This window comes from Manis javanica, chromosome 4 (genome assembly GCF_040802235.1).
Source record: "Manis javanica isolate MJ-LG chromosome 4, MJ_LKY, whole genome shotgun sequence".
Taxonomy (NCBI): domain Eukaryota; kingdom Metazoa; phylum Chordata; class Mammalia; order Pholidota; family Manidae; genus Manis; species Manis javanica.
The window spans coordinates 58,393,041-58,412,893 of NC_133159.1; the positions used below are offsets into that span (position 1 = coordinate 58,393,041).

General features: G+C 36.7%; 1 protein-coding gene across 7 annotated transcripts in view; it reads right to left on the minus strand.

Moving 5' to 3' along the window:
- PTGER3 (prostaglandin E receptor 3) overlaps nt 1–19,853 on the minus strand; it is a 169,744-nt gene that overhangs the window by 86,425 nt on the left and 63,466 nt on the right. For 2 of the 7 annotated variants that reach the window (XM_037024296.2, XM_073234121.1), the window contains exons 3-4: nt 19,120–19,185; nt 12,801–12,892 (exon numbers count right to left, since the gene is read on the minus strand). The exons of 1 other annotated variant lie outside the window; for it this stretch is intronic. In XM_037024296.2, the coding sequence (XP_036880191.1) occupies nt 12,801–12,892; nt 19,120–19,185 (158 nt within the window). Of the gene's footprint in view, nt 1–6,180; nt 10,654–12,800; nt 12,893–19,119; nt 19,186–19,853 lie in introns of those variants that run through there. 4 more of the 7 variants (XM_037024297.2, XM_073234122.1, XM_037024298.2 and 1 more) reach the window with 3 other exon arrangements.

A 19,853-nucleotide genomic window follows, 5' to 3' on the forward strand; every position in this document is an offset into this window, starting at 1 on the left:
TTTGAATATTAATTCTACCATCTAAAGTAAGCTAATTAAGCCCTAATCCAGAGATGGGCCTCAATTTGCTCATCTCTAAGATGGAAGTTTACATTAAGAATCTCATAGAATGGTGGTAATATTCAGAATATCATTGATATACTGAATATAAAGCACTTATATAATGTAAATTTTTTTAAAAGTTACTTCTCTTTTTCTTGTGCATCATATAGATTCACATCACTGATTCCTGTTCCCAAATAACTTATTAAATTAGTGAAATTTGGAAAGAAAAGAACGAAGGGAGGGAGGGAGGTAGAAAAATCCCTAATGAGGAAAACAATTCTAAACCCAGATGGAGACACTTCTCCTTCTCTGAATGATTAAGCTGAGATGGGAAGGTTGTGGAGTTATCTTGCCCTTGCCCTCTTTCTCCAGTACAGATATAAGGGTTATATAAAAATTTCTTATAATATTTCCGGTGATATCACTAGAAATTGGTCATTTGTTCCCAAAGCAACTCCTCCTGCTTAAAAGACTTTTATTTAGCCTTATTCTATTTTACCATGTACTTGTGGGTGAAATTGTTATAGAAATATATTTTAGGTACACTAATCTCATCACTATGCACAATTATACATTTATTTTTCAGACAAGTGACCAGATCATCGGATGTAAACCTGAGACAGGAATTTCGCAAGACCTAGTAGAAGGTTGGTCTTTGACTGAACTTTGGCTCTTTACGCTGCCTCAAGTAGCTGTTGCCATCCTTTTCTGATAGGGGAAACTACAGGTTTTGGCAGCTATCTCCATTATAAAGAAGATTAGTTTCTTATACAGTTTTAGAGTCTGAAATGTGAGATATCAAATTATATGAGTGTTGTCAAATGGATCATATCAATGCAGTCTTCCTCTCCTTAGTACATGAGCAGACACCACGGGTAACTATAGGCATTTATAAATGAGGCTTTATTGGGGAACCGTTTCAAGAAAATGATTTGTTTGGCTGTTTCCCAGATTAGTAACATCTAGTTATTGGCGAGATCTCCCACTGTAACTGAAAACATAGCAAGAAGTGTTGAAACAAAAAGAACTTTAGAAATATGCTGGAAGTTTATTTTTACAAAAACAATTGCATCACTTCCTAGAAACAGAAGTACATGTCTTTTCAACCACTGGTTTTTCTTTTTAAGAAGTATGGCGGGGAATACATAAATACAGTGATGAAATGAAAAAATACAGCCAATGGAATTTTACTGGCACAACCTAAAATTCAGAATCACATTAACAATATGTGCAATAGAAACAAACACTGAACAATGTTCTATGGGATCATAAATAGCCTTGAGAGGCCTCCGCAGCAGGATCATGAACTGAGATCAACAGCTGGACTTTGACATCAAAAGGACTAGGAGAGGCAGGTGACCCCCAAACCAACGTGAAACTTTACTTAGTAGAGAAAGCAGAGGTACAATGCCTTGTTAGGCTCTTTTGAAGGTTTATCTACGTATGGGGACAAAATTGTAAATAAACGTCCCCAAATGAGCAAGTCTGACTCGAGAAGGCGTCGGGCGAACTACCATTCCCTCTGTGCCCGTAAGAGCATCACAAACATGCGCAAATGCCTCCTTGGTGGTCGACTTGGTTAATCCTTAACTATCCTCTTTCAAATAGGTAGCATTTGGTTTACCTTCAAACTTCAGCTGCTAGGTGAGCATATTGCTTTGATTTGGAAACTACCAGGGAAGACATCTGAGTTTTCAAAGCAGTGAAATCAACCTGAGTTGATAACATAAGGGCAGAAATTCCTACAACCTCCCACTCTCCCCAACATGCACAGAGCAATCTGACTTCTGACTAACTTGATCACTTAAAATATGATTCCAAACAACACAAATATCTTTCCAACACTTGTTTTATGAGCACTGTACTTTTTATTTGTTTATAAGAACAGCCTCCAGATAGTTCAGTATCAGAAATGTGATAGCCTTTGAATTATCTTTCCTAATTGGAGCCAGAGCTGGCATGTATCACTGAGATTTTATTCAATCCCTAAACCTGTTGAATCCCAGAAGCAACATCATGTAGCTCTTATGATTTTGGAGTTTGGATTTGGCTTCTTCCCTAAATCAACCAACCCTTCTGTTATGGGAGAAATTATTCACCCCTAACCAAAGTCACATATTAAAGTTCTAATTCCCAGTGCCTCAAAATGTGACCTTACTTGAAAACAGGGCCATTGCAGATGCAGTTAATTAAGATAAGATCATACTGGAATACAGCAGGCTTCTAATCCAGTATGACTGGTGTCCTTATAAAAAAGGAGAATTTTGGATATGACACACATATACATGGAAAAACTTATGTGGGGTGATTTTTCTACAGGCCAAGAAATGCCAAAGATTGCCAGCAAACCATCAAAAGCTAGAGGAGTAGCATGGAACAGATTCACTCCCACACTCCATGTAAGAAACCAATACTACCAACTCCTTGACCTTGAACTTCAGCCTCTAGAACTGTGAGAGAGAAATTCTGTTGTTTAAGCCACCTACTCTGTGATATTTTGTTATGGGAGCCTTTGCAAACTAATGCACTTTCTTCACTGCTGTACCAGCAAATGGTCTCATTGGCTGAATAGTAATTCCCTTTTTATCTCTGCTTCTGTACATTAATATTTGCACATTAGCAGCGGTCCTGGGAGTTGGCCTTCAAATTGGTGCCACTTAAAAACGGACAATATCTTTAAGCATTGCTTGACCTTCAAAGGATGAAAAAGGTAAAACTTAAAAAGGAGAAAAAGACAATTTGTCTTTTCAAAAAACATGAACAGCTTGTTCAAAAGCATGTTGATAGAAGTGTGAGCCTCAGTCATAAGCAGAACCAACTAGGTAATCAAATCTTTATGGTGGAGCTAAGCAACAGGAGGATTTCAAATAGGAAAGTAAATAATGAAGTATCTTTGCTATAAGAAGGAGAAAGGGGCATGTTCCAATTACTTGGGAAACTAAGAGGGATCCAAAAAATCAAACTCCTCCTTAGTGATGTCTAGGGAAGAGCTGCAGTCAGCGCCTAGACTGAAGTCAGGATTTTCCTAGTCCTGGAAGAATGTGGGCTAGACGAATTTCCTAAATTGCAGTACACTTGCTACCTCAGCCCTCTGAGCCACATTTGTCATAGGTAGTCCTCAGACTTCAGTGTGCAGGGGAGAGTCACCCAGAGGGCTTCTGGAGCAAGATTGCTGGGCTCCAACCCCAGAGTTTCTGATTCAGTAGGTCTGGGGACAAAGAATTTTAATTTCTAACAAATTCCCAGGTGGTGCTAATGCTGTGGACTGGAGATGTTAATCTCAGAACTGCTGGACTACATCCATGTCAAGCCTGTCTGATGAGAACAATCACCTGGAAAGAGCTTATTTTTAAAAATACAGAATCCTAAGTCCCATGCCAAACTTTCTGACTCATAACCTCTGGAGAAGGGACTGTTTTCTATTTTAACAAACTTGAGGTGGTGAGTATGATTAGACATTTGAGAAATGCTACACCAAATCTCTGAGCTCCCTTTTAGCATCTGTCGTTTTCCCATGTGGTAGTAATGGAAGGGTTTCACATGTGGCAGCAGTTGTATGATGAATTAAGAGTAGTTCAACCACTGGGTTCTGTAATCCTAATCTACTCACTCAATATACTAACCACAGAACCCCAATCTTTCTTTTTATGCCCTGAGAGATAATCCTTAATACCAACTGACCCTGTACCAATGATGCAGTCCAGAAACCACTCTGAAATGGGGCCAGATGCTATAGCTTTTGCTGGCAACTCTACCACTTCTCTTTCCTTCTTTATTATCCCATAATCTGCATCTTGCTCCAAATATTCACGGGAGCTTTAGCCTCATGTCATTTCCCCTTTAAATGCTCACGCACTTACATGTGAGGTATGCTCTAGGACTTTTATTTTAAAACCAACTCCTCATTTTTTGCAGGAATATTCTTACTGGCACCTGCAGAAGAAATCCCATTGTTTCAGCAGCTGGCTTGATGATAATTCAAGTTACCTCTTTACAAGCTTGTTGGAGATTTGCAAAGAGCTTGTAGCGAAATTGTTTCAGATCCTATTATGCCCATGTGTTCTTTGACACATACAAAATTAATTCCTATTTCTCAGACCCAATTTCCAACCACTTACTCATAATTGAGGTACCCTGTAAATGGCTTCCTATGGATCACTTTTTACTTCTGGAGATTTATAGTGATCTTAAGAATATTTAGTAGTTTTAAGAGGCCCATGGTTGTGCTACTCCTAACTCATCATACAACTCCTGCCATATTACAACACCCATCCCGTGGTACCAAGGTATGGCCTTACACATATCATCTCTATTCTCTGTAGCAACATTAGAAGGTAGGTGTTACTTAACCTATTGTACACATGAGAAAACTGAGGCTAAGCAAAATTAAATAAAGAATTTTCAGTCCACACAACTACCTTGCATCAGTCAGGATGCAAATTCAGGATTGCCTAACTTCAAAGCCTGAGCTGCCTCTACGAGACTACTCTATTTTGCCTTTGAAGAAATGCTGGACCAAGTATGTCAATTTATAGTTTTCCTTAAGTTTCTAAGATTGCATTTAAACTAGTGCTGAGTAAGATTAGGTTGTAGCATCTTTCTCAGTTTTGTCTGTTACCTTCACAGACTCTCTGCCAAATCTAAGTGAAAATAAGAAACTAGTTCTGTGGTTGGGAAGCCAACAAGAGTACAGTTATTCAGAAAGTGGGGCTAATTACCTGCTTTCAGTAACAAAAGGATAGTTTAGGCCTTGAGTTATCTTAAATTATTGCTTTTGTTCAAACTCTCATAGTTGATTGCTGTCCATTTTCTTTCTGTTCTTTCTTTCACCTGCAAGGATTTACTGAATACCAAGTCTGTGCCATACACCAGACACAGAGATGAAAAACATATTCTTTGCCTCAGCTAGTAGAGAAGATGGGCAAAAAAAATCAGCAGATCATAACACAAACAGATGCTTTATCAAGAAGGTTTCCTGAAAGAAGTGGTACTTGAGCTGAAACTCATGCACAATGGGTTAAGGTTTATCACATAGAGAAGATGAGAAGGTGGTATCCAACATAGAAAAAACAGCATGTGCAAAGCACAAAGCCATGAGATGGCAGCTTGGCATTGCTAGAAAATAGAGTGGATATGGAATTGGAGACCAGAGGCTCAGCAAAGACTAGACTGCAGAAAGCCCAGAAAGCCCATGGTCAGAGTTAGGGTGTTCTGAAGGCCAAAGGAAAATATTAAAGATATCAGGATGGAAAATAACACAAACAGATGTTCACCTTATTAACAAAATATAACTCTGGCAGCAGATGTGGGGGGATCTGGAAGGCCCAAGACCAGAAGCTGGATACTGGTCACCAGGGTAACTCAGAGGGGAAATTCACTGCTTAGTTTAAGACCATGACAGTGAAGAGAGAGAGAGAATTGAGAAATATTTGTGGAATTAATATCATTAGATGATTGTTAGGTATATAAAAAAGAGATTAACTCAATCTTTTGATATTGTCCTTTTTTCCAAAGCTTTATTAAGAATATATTATTACATTTTCCCCATTCCCTCCACATTCTCTTAGTATGACATTTACTTAACTTTGCTTGGAACCCTATTTCTTACTCCTTACCAACCACAGCATGTCCCACTACCACCACCACAACCAACTCCATGTGTTTATGGAGCACATATCATTAAATCATACTTTGTCAGGTCTTGTAACAAATTTACATCCTTTTTTTCCCCTTCATTTCTATGAGTAGTCTCAGTTTGGTGTAATCCTGTATTTTAATGGTATTATGCTTTTTTTAGTGAGTCATTTCTTCTGCCCTTCCTGTGCCACTGTATTTCAGTGCTTATTACTTTCAATGTTTTCTATGTCTACCTGTAATTTTCTGTATTCTTTTCTTAAAATAATGCTGCATGAATATTTCTTATTCATTTCCAAAATGTTCAAAAAGGATTTAACATTTCAGGTGTAAGGTAAATCAACAAACTATTTGATAAAAACCATAATCAGCTCTCATGAACTTTCGCTAAGAAACCAACTAAAGACTATTGTCCATTTATTAAGGCTCCAGTGTACTTATTTCAAAAGACAGAACACTATACTTTGCTCAGAGTCATAAAATGAAATTTTTCTTCTGTCCTTATATGTATAAATGATGTTTATTTTATTTCACAAGCTGTATATCTTCAGCAATATATACATTTCCCTTTAGATGTAGAATTGATATTCAGCTCCTATACCAAGGTAAGAATTGACATAGCTGACTAAAAGACAAATTACTTTACATACAGGCTTATATTTATCTTATTTACATTTTTCTAACAGCAGTCACCCCATATTCAACAAATACTTCAAGTTGTTTTCTTCAAGAAGTCTGAAGAACACTCCCTTGCATTGTTCAAATTTGAAAACTGACCAACAGTCATGGCATCAAAAAAGAAAAGTAAATAAAGAATCAGTGGTCAACTGAACACCATCCTTACCTGTAGTGTGTACACCTAGTTGCCTTAACTATTACCCACATAGATTGCAGTCTGGTCACTTAGCCTCTCCAAAATATTTTATTGAGCAATTTCTATGTACTTAGCACTATACTAGGCTCTGTAGGAATAAGATATATATAATGCATGGGTCTTACCCACAATGAGCTTACAATATGGTTGAGTATGTTTTCAAAAACTACAAAAGCTCTTAAAAATACATATTGCACAAAATTGTTTTTACATAAAAAAGCATTTCAGATTATGAAAATATAATAAAGCCTTAGAATGTGAATCAAATGAAAAAACACTTTATCCATGAGATGCCCCTAGAGGTATTTTGAATTAAACAAGATTTAGTATAAGTCTGGATTAATGAAAAATATGATCACAGATACTTTTAAGACAGAAATTAGACATATAAGTATTTATAGTAATGAAAAGTATGTCGATATATCAAGCAAAGTGTATTTTATACAGATCCTTAAAATACCTCAATGGTTACAGCTACCTTAACAACAGGTTTGTTCTGAAAGTACTTCCAACCACTGAGGATGTTGAAACAATTTTGTTCTCTTCAGTCGTTAATATGATTTCTCTATAATCTGGTTTTATTACTTATTTAATTTTTGAAAGTCATTCTTGCAGACAGTACAACTATGGATCAGTTAGCAGTCTGAATTTTCATATATTTCATGGACCAAAGTCCACTTAATAAGACACATATACACACTTACATATAAAAAATAATGACTAATTTTCTTCTCCCTCCTTGGGAAAATTTGGATAAATATAGCTTCTGATAGAAGCCCAGTCTTCTAGCCCTAATATTCCATTTCCTTGCCTTGCCTTGGCTGTAAGATCTCTTCACATTACCCTGGTCCAACCCCTCCTGGGTTTTTTGTTTCTTTTGTTTCACACCGAGTTGAAGTGGAGTTGAATGAAAGCCCCAGTTCTGCATAGGATGGAGGTGGGAATAGGTAGAATTTTTTTTCTTCCAATGCAAAACTCATAGGTCTAAAATTACATAGAATATTTAATATGTAGTATGGAACCAAGTCTATACAGCCCACTTATAGGGCATATTAATATCATATATTTGTTTTGCATATGCATCCCACAGAGCTTTACAATAGTTACTATAATACAGTAAAACGGTAAACCAAGCACCATTTCTCCATGTGGAATGTTTTTTTGTCAGAGATCCTAAGAAATTCATTTTATTTTGAGGCTTAATTCTACCCTTAAATCTCATTACTTAATTATGAGAATTTATGTTTATTGAAGATAACAGAGAAAATGAAGATGAAGGCACTTGTTGAAAATCAGTAACAGTTGTTGAATCAGGGTCCAAAATATTTGAGAACACATGTTACAGAATCTATGATTTTGAGTAAATTTAGTAGGCAATGAATACTTTTCTGTGATTTAAAAACAAATATCAATAGTATTTCATACTGACATGTACTAACTCTACATCAGATTTCAAATTAATGGACAAAGATCATTCCTAATTATATGAGAAATATCTTTATCAAATGGTCATTATTTTTTAAACTTTTCCAATCATTTTATTATTTTATTACTTTCATATCTAGAGCTTTAATAAACATTATTATATTAAAATTGTATTAAAAAGCATGTAATCATTCTGCCTGGATAGCACATTTTTAAATCAGGAAAGTTTAGCATAAAATGTTTAAGTTGATCAACAATATGGAAACAAAGGGCTTGCTATCACATTCATTTAAATTTGCAACTACTAATCTTGTACATAAATGTTGCCTTTGTTGAAAATTTACCAAGTAAGGAGTATTTTTCTTGGTGTCAAATATTGTACTAGTGCTAAGAGACCTATGAAGAAAATAAAAGAAAAAGGCCCTGTTCATCATGAAATAGAATTTTGTTAAGGGAAAAAGACATACATAATGAAAATATTTAAGTAATAATACAATAATCATCAAAATGAGCACTATATAATTTCAGAGTTCGGGATAAAGGTAAGAAGAAAACAAAGATATTTAAATTGTTCAAGTCTAGGGACAAGGTGAGATTTGGACATATGGGAGATGAGTAAATTTTGCATAGGCAAAAATAATCCCAGAATATTATAAACAAGAATAATATCTAGGGGTTTGAAGTTGATTCTGTCCATGACATTTAAACCCACATAGTCAGGAAGCCAGTTTATAGCTGAAATTGAGAACTCATTATATAGTTGGAGGTAAGTATGGGTAGAGAATTAATGACAGTTAAACTTACTGAGTCCCTAATTTTAAAGTTACACACACTTTACATACATTATCACAATAACTCCGCTGGTAAATATTATTATATTTAGGTTATAGGTTAAGTCACCAATAATCAATTAGATAAATTAACTTTCTCAAGGTTACAGAGCTATTGAGCGGCACAGTCAGATTTAAAACCAAGTTTGATTTCAAAATCCATGCTTTGGTTATATCATATTGTCCTATCAGTGGAATACTGTTATAAAAAAAATCTCATACCCCACTGTGTTGCAGGAACAACAGTAAACCTGAAATGACCTTGGATCTGAATTTTTATTATTAGTCATATGACATTGGGCAAGCCCTCTGTAAACTTTACCTTGTTTTGTAAAAATAAATTAATATATAGATGACAGCTAGACAACCACATGGATGCATGAAAGATAGAGGTAACCAGAGCATGGACATTTCTATGACGGCTGGCAAATTCTAACTGCCCAATGAAATTCATTGACTTAAAACCTGAATCAAGAGATTGTATACAACATCAGCTTTGTGCTGGTTACATAAGACCATTTCAAATACAGGTTTCAGTGAAATAAGTGTAGTTTAGAGCTAATTCACAACTGGTTCAACTGTTTAAAAGCAATGATAACTATTTTGGATTAATTTAGTTGACAGCAATGACAATAGAGTCACAATATAGGCTCATATGGCACAACTGCTGATCCCATATTATCATTTCTTCCTAAAATATTCTTGTAGATGACAGCATGGCCCTTAGCACAATGCCTAAAGAAGGGACACTCAATAAATACATGTTGAATTAGGTGAATGAGGAGAAGGAAGCAAAGAAAAAAGAGGGGAAAAGAAAGGCGAGAGGAAGAAAGGTTGGTTGAGTTTATAAGTAGATTAGGGCATATTAGCTGAAAGATATTAGACAACTCTAAGGACTTTTTAAAGTCCACAGAATTTCTTATTTCAATTCAGACAAAATAGATCCCTTCATCTCATAAAAAACTAACAAAGTTTGGTATTTCATAGCTGTCTTACTTATTACGTTTGCCTTTTTGTATGTTGCCCAAGAAGAAATGTTCTAAAAATCTGAATTAATAGTATAAATTAGAAGGCTGTGCCTGGATTGTTTTAGGATTCTAACTCAACAGTTCATCATCTAGCCTCATTATTTTTTCTATGACTCCAAGAGAGACCTTTAAGGCATCACCCCTTTCAGTCTTCAGAGATAGAGAAATAATAATCCAATTCCTGAGTTACTAAATGACATAATAACCAGAATACAGATTTAAGGACTTTTAGTTCCAAACTTTGTCCAGAGGGACACGACATCTCCAAAACATTAACGACACATTTTGCCTAAGTATCTTTTATCATGATACCCTCTAACCTTCATCTGGCCTCCTTTCTATTTCATTAAAGTTTATGTCTTATTAATTGAATTCTCTCAATATGTTGACTTTTCCCTGTTAAAAACTTATGCTGATTTTTCAAACTATGTTGTGAAATCAAGCCACTATAAAATATACAGATGTCCTCATTGTTGAGATTCAGGTAGAAGTGTGAAGTTGAGAGGAAATTCCTGGAAGACAGGTTTTCTTTTTTTCACTGTTTCACCAATCATCATCTGTGAAATGTAGCTCAACTTTTAAAATGTATACTCAAAGTCCAAGAAGCCAATTTAACACTTGGAGACACAGGATTATATAATAAACATGATCTCAGTTGGTATTATGAACAAGAAAAAAACATTAAAATAAAAAAAAAAGATGAAAATGAAGAAAATGAAAATCAAAATATAAAATTCTCCTTCTCATGTAGAAAGAAATACACAAACTCAGGGAAGCAGGAATTGCAATAAAAAGTCCAACTCCATTCTTTCATTATCTGTTAGAATAGAGAGAGAAAGGTTGTAGTAAGTGTAGATAGAGATACTTTTTTTGTATGGTGTGAGTAATAAGATCTAAGAAACATATGTCTTAGACATCAAAACATTCTTGTTTAAAGTAATTACATGTGTGTTTGTAAATATAAGCAATTTTACTCTAGATTTGTGATCACTTAAACTTCTGGATCATTTAATTATGCTAAGTATGTGCTTTTTTTCAAGTAATTTTTTTGGTTTCCAACTTTGCAATCCAGAAGAATAATCAAATAATGAAGTTAATCAATTGTAGACACATCTAATGATCAAATAATCTTGCCATAAAAACAAGCCCCAATCAGTATGGAACAGTACCCTAAAAAGATATAAGGAAGAGTACAAATTGAAATAGCCATGAAATACAATTTTTCTCCTCTCAGATCAACAAAGTATTGTATATGTGTGGGGGGGTTTAAAGATAATATACAGCGCTGGTTAGGGTAAAGCAAAGCAGAAACTCTTATATATTGCTGAATAAATTTTAAATCTCTACAATTCTTTTGGAAAACAGACTATACAAATCTTCAAAGAATATTAAAATTTTACATATTATTTATTCCTTAAAGTGTACTTATGACAAAAACATTCACAATTTTTTTTAAGTCTGCATTTCAGTCTTTGGGTAATGATATAGTTCTATCTGCCACATTTAAACACAGCTTATGTATGATTAAGTAAACTATAGTGTATCCTTTTAATAGACTATTATATAGTATTAAAATACTTTTAATACAATTTGTAAATTAGTCTGGGAAATGCTTATTTCATGTAAAATGAAATAAAGATAAAATAATGCATACATAATACTATCATAAGTATGTAAAACAAAATCAAGGAAAGTACAGGGGAAAAGAAGAGAAAGAAATATTCTAAAATGATGGTGGGGTTTTTTGAGTAGTGAAAGTAAAGTTTAGAAGGCTGACTTTCTTTCTGATTTTTTTTATTCTCCAAAGTTTCTATAGAAAGCCTTATAATGACAGGAAAGTACAATAAGATTTACTTTAAAAGAATTGAAAATGGAATTAGAGTGAGCCTACCAATAGAAAAATGGGAACTGGGGTCTCCTTTCTTGTCCCTTCATTTGTTTTCCATGGGAATTTCTACAGCAAAACATTGTATGTTATATGTAGACATTTAGGGGAAAGGATGTATCACCATAAAGGTTAGCTGAGTAAAAATGTTATTGGCCTTGATTTTTAAGCTATTTTCAGAACCAACCAGCTGTTTATTAAGTCCTTTAGGCACTGTTTCACACTGTATCTCTATTGAAAGACATGTCTAGAACTACCCATGAAGAAGAGACATGATTACCTTTCATTTACCTCAACCTTGGGAGAATGGCCAAAGTGAGCTGCTTGAATATCCACATTCAATTTACACTTAGTAGAGGGGTTATTGTACCCAGGCTTAACCAGGAAATGAAATCAAACAAGCATGCTGACTCTCCATTAAAATGAAGAGTGAAGTTATTTGAAAAGTGAAGTGTGCTATCTTTGAAAAAACGCATGAAAACTATTCACATGCTTTCATTAAAACAAGAGATTGCACAATGTAAGAATGCCTGGAAGACCATTAATTTAAACAACCTTACAGTCAAACTGTTGGTAAGAGGTGTCTGAGGGAGAAAACTAATGCTCCATATTTAATGGGGCCAACTCTCTATCACAGCATTCAAGAGTGTTTATTCATTGAAATACATGGGTTATACAAAAGCTAGTCCAATCTCAATCTAATTTTATACAAAATCTAGTTCTAATCAAAAGGGCAAGAAAAGTGTGCTAGCCATCTGATGAACACACTGAGTTCTGATGTCTAATTAAAACAGAGGTAGCTTAGTCTTAAAATACTCCTGAAGACTGTGACTTGCAGGCTCTTCCACTGTAAGAGTTGATTGGACACAGGATCAGCCTGGAGCCAGTCTCAGAGAGCTCCGATGGAGGAAATTTAAGTTGTAAAAACAGCAACAGCTCCTTGAAGGAATCTAGTCCTCCTTATTTAAATGTGTGTGCTTACTTTGCATTTCCATTCTTAGCGATGTGCTGCCTTTGCAGCATGAACTCAGATCAGAACAGAGAGCTGTCTGTAAATCAAGACAGCTTCTAAATCTCACCTTTCCAAATGGTCACTGCACATCAAGGTCGAGGAACACTGGTGGGGTAAGGAGGTGGAGCTGGATGCATAGCTGTTTGTGTGGTGCCTGATCTGTGAACAGACAGAGGGTTTCAGTGGATAGAATCAATTGATTATGACTCCTTTTGTTACATGACACTTCCTTCACTTCAAAGAAAAGAAGGTTCAAAATTTGTACAACTCACATTGGCCATAACCAAGTAAATGAAGATATTTTAGATATTATCTTCCTGAGTCTAGTATTCCTACCTCCACGCTTGAACTCACACTCTGTTCCCACAGTTTTACACCACATATTACCTGAGTGTAGATACCATGGCTAATGTGGCTTCTAAATCCCTAGTAGTTATCACCGCACTTGTTAAATGATGAATAAAAACTTACTGAGTTTAAATAATTGGTATAGGTAAATCTAATTCAACTATTCCACCTTTCAGTGACTTCCTGTTGCCCTTAGGAAAAAGACCAGCATTCTTACAATGACCTCAAATGTCCTGTTTGTTCCAGCTTCTGGCTGCAATTCAAGCTTTGTTTTGAAGCTTTTGTCATTTTTCTATCTTGTGCTCAGGCCATGCTAACATCTATGGACACTGTGAACAGTGTCATCCTCCATCTTACCTCAGGGCCCTTGCATTTGAAGCTTCCTTTGCCTGGAATGCTCTTTAATTTCCTCATTACCTGGCTGACTCCTACTTGCCCTTCAGATCTCAAGTTGGAAGATTCCTTCCTCAAAGAATATCCTGTTGACTAGGATTGGTCCCCCACTATGTGATACCCACTCTTTTCTTTCCATTGTAAATTGGAACCAATAATTATTTGACTGATTATTTGTTCAATATTTGTCTTTATTTCCAAGCTATAAGCTTCATGAGATTAGGAACCATGTCTGGTTTTGCTTACCACTATCTTAAGCAGCTACCGGTGCCTGGCCCAGAGATCATGGTTGATAAGAAAGTGAACAATGTTGCACAATTGACCCTAAATCCCATCCCTGAGCATTCTCCAAATAAGAGCTTAAATTTTTTGGATGGAAAAAAAGTACTAGGAAAAAATACCATTTCCTTTGTACACATTTTTCAGTAATTCATTTAAGAGAAATAACAAAATGAAATGAGACTCTTAAAAGAAATTGTTACAAGAAAAAGCAGAAAGAAATTCAATCTTTCCTTAGCCTTTTTTATTGGATTCCTAGTCCTTTTTTTCTCAAAAGTTTAGTTAAAACCATCTTAAACAGCATGCCCATCCCAAGTCGCATGACATTACAGAAGATGTCCCGACAGACATGTGCTTCTCTAATTGTTGACTGTGTTAAGCAAATACATCATTTCTGTTTTAGGAAGGCAGTGCTATTTGAAAGACAATAAAATTACATGTCTTCTTTGCAACAAAAATTACACTCTGGTCAATATCTATTTCAGTGCAAACAGGAAAAGGAAAATGGAACTTTTTATAAAAATATTGTGGCTTTTTATAGAAATATTGATGTCAGGGTATGAAAAAAAAAGACTATCCTACATATTGTCTGAGACTTTCAGAATCCTCTGGATGCTCGTGTATAAGAAGATGTTTCATATGGTAAAGAACAATCTGGTTATATTTGGTTCCTGTGCTAGAGGGTCACTAAATTTCTCTTCCTGCTGTCATGCTACTTAGGTTCTTAGTTAGAGGTCTGCTTCAATGGAACACATGTACTTGAGGTTGCATTATTTGTTGACTTAAATTTAGGACCAGATACAGCTATAGGAATTGGGATATCACATGGTTATCCAGATAAAGAAGGAAAAGAGGAACCTAAAGAAATGAGGCACTGTAAGGTAATACATGGAAAGCAAGCAGTTCTGAAGCACGGTGTGACTCCCCATTGCACTCTCTAAACTCCTCCTCCTGTGAGCCCCATTTCCCTTTCGGACACTCTCCATGACTCACTCCATCATTCTCATTAGAACACATTGCTATGGCCACATCTAATCGTTGCAGCTTACTCTGACCCCGCAGCCCATATGGATCATTCATTTCATGCCAATTTTCTGTCCTATATGTCTCTTTTATTTTAGCCTTCTCTCACTTTTTGTGCCATTGTCCAGATTCTCACCTTCATTCTCCTTGGCTAATGTATTAGTTTGAGCTATATGAAATTGACTTTCTTGCTGGGTCAAAAATAGTTAAATATTGGCAATTATATGTAATTTAACCTACTAACAGCCTTCTAACTAACTAGTGTTTCTGACCCAAGTCTTTCTTCTCTTTATCACATCCTTTATATTTTTTTTCTAGAAGGATGTTTTTTCAGAAGGCAAACCTTGGGAAATCCTAAGTATTTTTGAAGGTTCTCTATTGCTGCAGGATGAAGTTCTGAAGTACTTAAGGCCCACCACTGAGTGGCTCCAACCTATGCCTCCAAACACCTCCAGGCTTATGTCTGGACTCTCCTCTTCATTAGAACCTTGCTTCAGTCCTGTAAACTAGTCACTCCTAAAGGTCTGCCAATGCTCATTCACACATACTTATGTGCAGTTTGTTATTCCCTTTCTAAAATGCCTGTCCCTACTTCTGTCTAGAATTCATTCTACTTATTCTCCAAGGCCAGCCTTTCATTTTCTTAGAAAAGTATCATTCTTTCTACCATATCTCCAAAGCATTGTAATCACTATTCAAGATGTACTCATCATAGGGTATTTAGTAGTCTCTCAGTTTCCCACACTCCAATTCATAGAAGGAGCCCAGTAAATGTTTGTGAATAAAGTAGAATTCTAAGCAAATGATTGGCTTTTCTCAGTGGTCAACATTATGAGGCCAAGAACTGACTAAATCCTTTAGCATACAGCTGTAAGTCACTTCATCAGGTATGATGATATGCCACATCTTAAGTTTCCCTTGGCTCTAGGAATGCATAGTTTCTATATGCCCCACATAATACCTTGAGAACAACCATGCTTAGATTTCACCTAACTGTATCATTCTTCTTCACTGGACTGGGAAGAAAGCACTTAAACATTCCATGCAGTGGTTTGCATGAGTGAATGAAACATAAGTAAGGACTGTCTTAACTGAGTACTCCCACAAACAGAACCTGAGCCAAAGCTTTGTATGCAAGTGACTTATTAAGGATGTGATCCTAGGAGAAACCAGCAAGGGAGTAGAAAAGTAGGACAGAAAAGGAGAAGCCAGATAGGGTGAAATTTTTGGTGATTCCTACCTCAGTCTGAAACTTTGGGAAACTTTGGAGTACAGATTATACTTCAAGGCTTGTCTCATCTCTAGACAAGTAGTTTGGGCTTCTCTACTCCCACTCCATGAGTCATTGCTGTTTGGAGCAGTAATAAAGCTCTAGGTCCTTCTGGAGGTCTCCAGAGGTGAGGCTCTGAAGGTCATAGGGTGAGCAGTTAGCAGTAAAACAAACCGAGGATGGGTGCATAAAACTGGTACATGGGATCTGAGAGCTTCTGGGGAGGACTCCGGTCTTGTGGGATACTACCAAACAAATATTTGGCAAGCTCAGTTTAGCTGGTTGTGGAGGGAGCTGACCATGCGCATGATTGGGGAACTCTGGGAAGGGTGTCCTGCTGAAAATAATCTTCTCCATCCCTACTACTGATGCCTAGAATTCCTTCAGCTAGGAACAAAACTTTTCAATCTATACTGAAAAGCAATATTTAAAAAAGGAATTACCTTGGATGGGATGGAGACCAGGAAGAAGCATTTATGTGGAACCATGGTGTGACAGGAAAAGCCAATCTGTTACCTTTAATTACACTTGGCACTTTACCCCTTTAATACACTGACTTTCATCCACACCAAAGTATAGGTCTTTCCTGAGAGTGTGGGACATACAGGCCATGAATGGGCCTCTCTTACACAACTTAGCTCTTATCACCTTGAAGATGGTATCCTTTATGCTTCCCAAGATCTTCCTGTTCCAAATAAGTCCTCTTCCTCTTGTTTAAGCTAAGCTCATAGATCTGCTGTGGTCTTCTTAAATTGCCAAATATGTATGATACTCAATCTGCTAGCAAAACTGGTCCTCTTTCTGGATATGAGAGCCCATGGATGTCAGTTATAGCAACTTTAATTACTAAGCCATGTCATAGGATATTTTTAAAGATTCCAGTTAAGATAGAAAAGACTGTGTGTGTGTGTGTTTGATCTTCAATTTGAATTTGACTCTTGGACAGAATTATTTTCCTGTGGCAAAAAGATTGGTGCATGAGCGGTCACTCCACAGACACCTGAACACAGCTCCATTGTTCAGTCTACTGTCACGTCCCGTTGGTGGCCCGTGGGCTGTGCAGTTTGGCCCAGGATGCCTAACGCCTGTGTTCCTGCAGCCACTCTGCCTCTGTCTGGTGACACTGTGTTAATTTGCCCGTGAGCTCTCTTCCAGCTGCATCACAGGGCTGCCGCTAGTCATTAGCTTGTCATTAGAGTTTCCTCTGCTAACCCCAATCAGCTCAGTAATTTCTCCCCATCTGCTGCCTCATCCTGTGGGGTATGGTGGCCTGCATCACTGTTTTCAGAACTGCAGTGCCAGATCCATAACATACTCTAAAGGTTAGCTGGATTCCTGAGGAACACAGAGGAAACTGTTCAATGATTACTCACCTCCCATCACCTCTCATTACCTGTGTCCTTGTTACCAATCATTCTGCCCCCACAGCTATCCCCTCCCTCTTTCTTTCTGTTCACTGGTTCCATTCCATCTGCTTTAAATACTCAGACTTCCCTTATCTTTGGAAATATTGTGCACAGAAATGCCTGTGCTTGACTGCTTGACCAATTGTGGTCCAATTTCTTGGCTCCCTCTACCACCAGCTTCTCTATACAAAACATCTGCTCTTCCTATTTTCTCTCCCTTCAACTATCTCCTAAACAATAGTTTCAAATTATAAAGCACTTTCTCTTTGTCAGACACTATTCTAACACTTTACGAATATTAATACATTTTATTCTTTGAAGATGGCATGACTATCATCTCCTCTTGATAGGTGAGGAAACTCCCTCTTATCTCCATAAAATCATTTTCTTGGTAACTTTTGGTATTTATAATCATCTCTGGTATTATAATTCTTGGGCAAGATACACCTGTACTGTGTACTAATGTCTAATATTTATAAGATTGTCCTCTCTTTTCATAAAGTATAATGAGACTTCAATAATCTGGAATAAGCAAATCCTTTTAATGATGGCTGAACCAAATTTTATATTTTCATGATAGACATAAAGGGGTTAATTGGTCAAAGTATTAAAATATATGTCAGTAGAAGCAGAATTTGAGCTTCTCCAGGGGGGGAATATAGATAATTTTAGAATGTTGAAATGTAAATCCAGGTTTCTGATATCACAGGAGAGTTTTACCTGATCCAGACAATAATATATATTATACACTTCTTTATTCCAGCCTTGAAGGCATGTGTAATGTAGTATGGAAACAATTTGAAATAACAAGAAAATTACAGAAAATGGCATGTAATCACCCTCCAGAGTATTACATGGTACCTTTTGCCATCATCTGATTTGTTGCAATTTGCAAGGCATATCCTGAGTCCTGGATAGTTCTTCTTGGGCACCGTGCCAGCTGCCACCAGGAGGGTGGTGACCCCTTTAGAAGTAAAGTGAACTAGATGTTTTAAAGTCAAGAGGAGTCTTAAAGGTCACATAATTTACAGATGAGGATGTGAGGCCAAGTTATTTTTTATCGTCCCGAAGATCATTTGCAGCAAAGTTCTGCCTGGAATTCAACTCCCTTATTTGTGTTCCATCAGGAGGTCCAGCAACTGAGCCATAGATCTGATCCACTTCTAAACCCTCCTAGAGTACAGCAATTATCTAGTAAACTTTGTTTCATAAAAAGTACAGGTGCGGATAACTGAGCTCAGTGAAGAACTAGAACGTGTGACCTGGCCACAGAAGGACAGAGATTTTTATCTGTTTTTGTTCATTGATGCAACCCCAGGGACTAGACCAGAGCCTGCCACAGTGCTGCTTAATTACTGTTTGATGCTTAACTGAATGATTTCTGTGTTTTTATGTAGAGTGTCTATAAGTGGGCCAATACAATTTCCTTTTCATAGGTGAAAAATTAAAATAAAAATTAAAGCTCAACAAAATTAAGTGACTTTCTCAAGCCCAGACCTAGAACCAGGACTAGAAACTTTGGCTCCTAATTCATTACCTAACTGTAAAAATACATCATAGAGTTGAAAAAATGATTGAAAAAATCAATTGGTTAATTATTCTGTGTAAGGGATATGAAACCTCCAGCAAAATTCTAAGGAAATGCACACAACCGGGCCATTACCTACCATCAGTATGTAGTTGCTGGTCTTGGGGTGAGGCATCGTGTCTCTTTCCGGTCCTGCTATTGCACACTATCAACAAGAAGAAACAGTTTTCCCTTCTTACTTTTCAAAGCTTTCCTTCCCTTCTTTGCTCTCTTTTCAGAGAAACATGAGAGTTGGACCCAGTGCCTCCTAACAATTATTCCCATGGCTCTCCATGAGACTCCGAGCAGCTGGAATGACATTAAAAACCCTAAAGTCTTACAACTTTCTCCTTAGCAAGATTTCATCTTTTGGGTTTTTACAGCCTTACTGTCCAAAAAGATTACACTGTAACTAGGCTATGTGACCTCCAATACGTCTATGGGAATCTTGTCTTTTAAAGGAGCTCTTTTTCCCCTTCTAAAACATTAAATATATCTTAAAGGAGAATAAGCCTCACACACAGTTCACGTCAGTTTCCTCACAGTAGTCCAGATTGTAGAAACCCTAAGAATTCAGAGAAGGGAAATAAAAGTGATTTAGGGGGTGCTGAGGTTTCATCAAGAGGTACAGGACCTCAAAACAAGAACTCATAGGAAAGGGGAAAAGCCTGAAAGCATGAGAGTCAGAAGCTCAATGCAGTGGCTGCAACGGGTACTTCACTCTGGAACTGAGACTGAGGAGAGCTGGGCAGTGACTGGGGAGCTGCTATCCGACTCAAGGAAGTCTTAGGCTTTGACACAATTTGGAGGATGACACACTGATCATTGGTAACC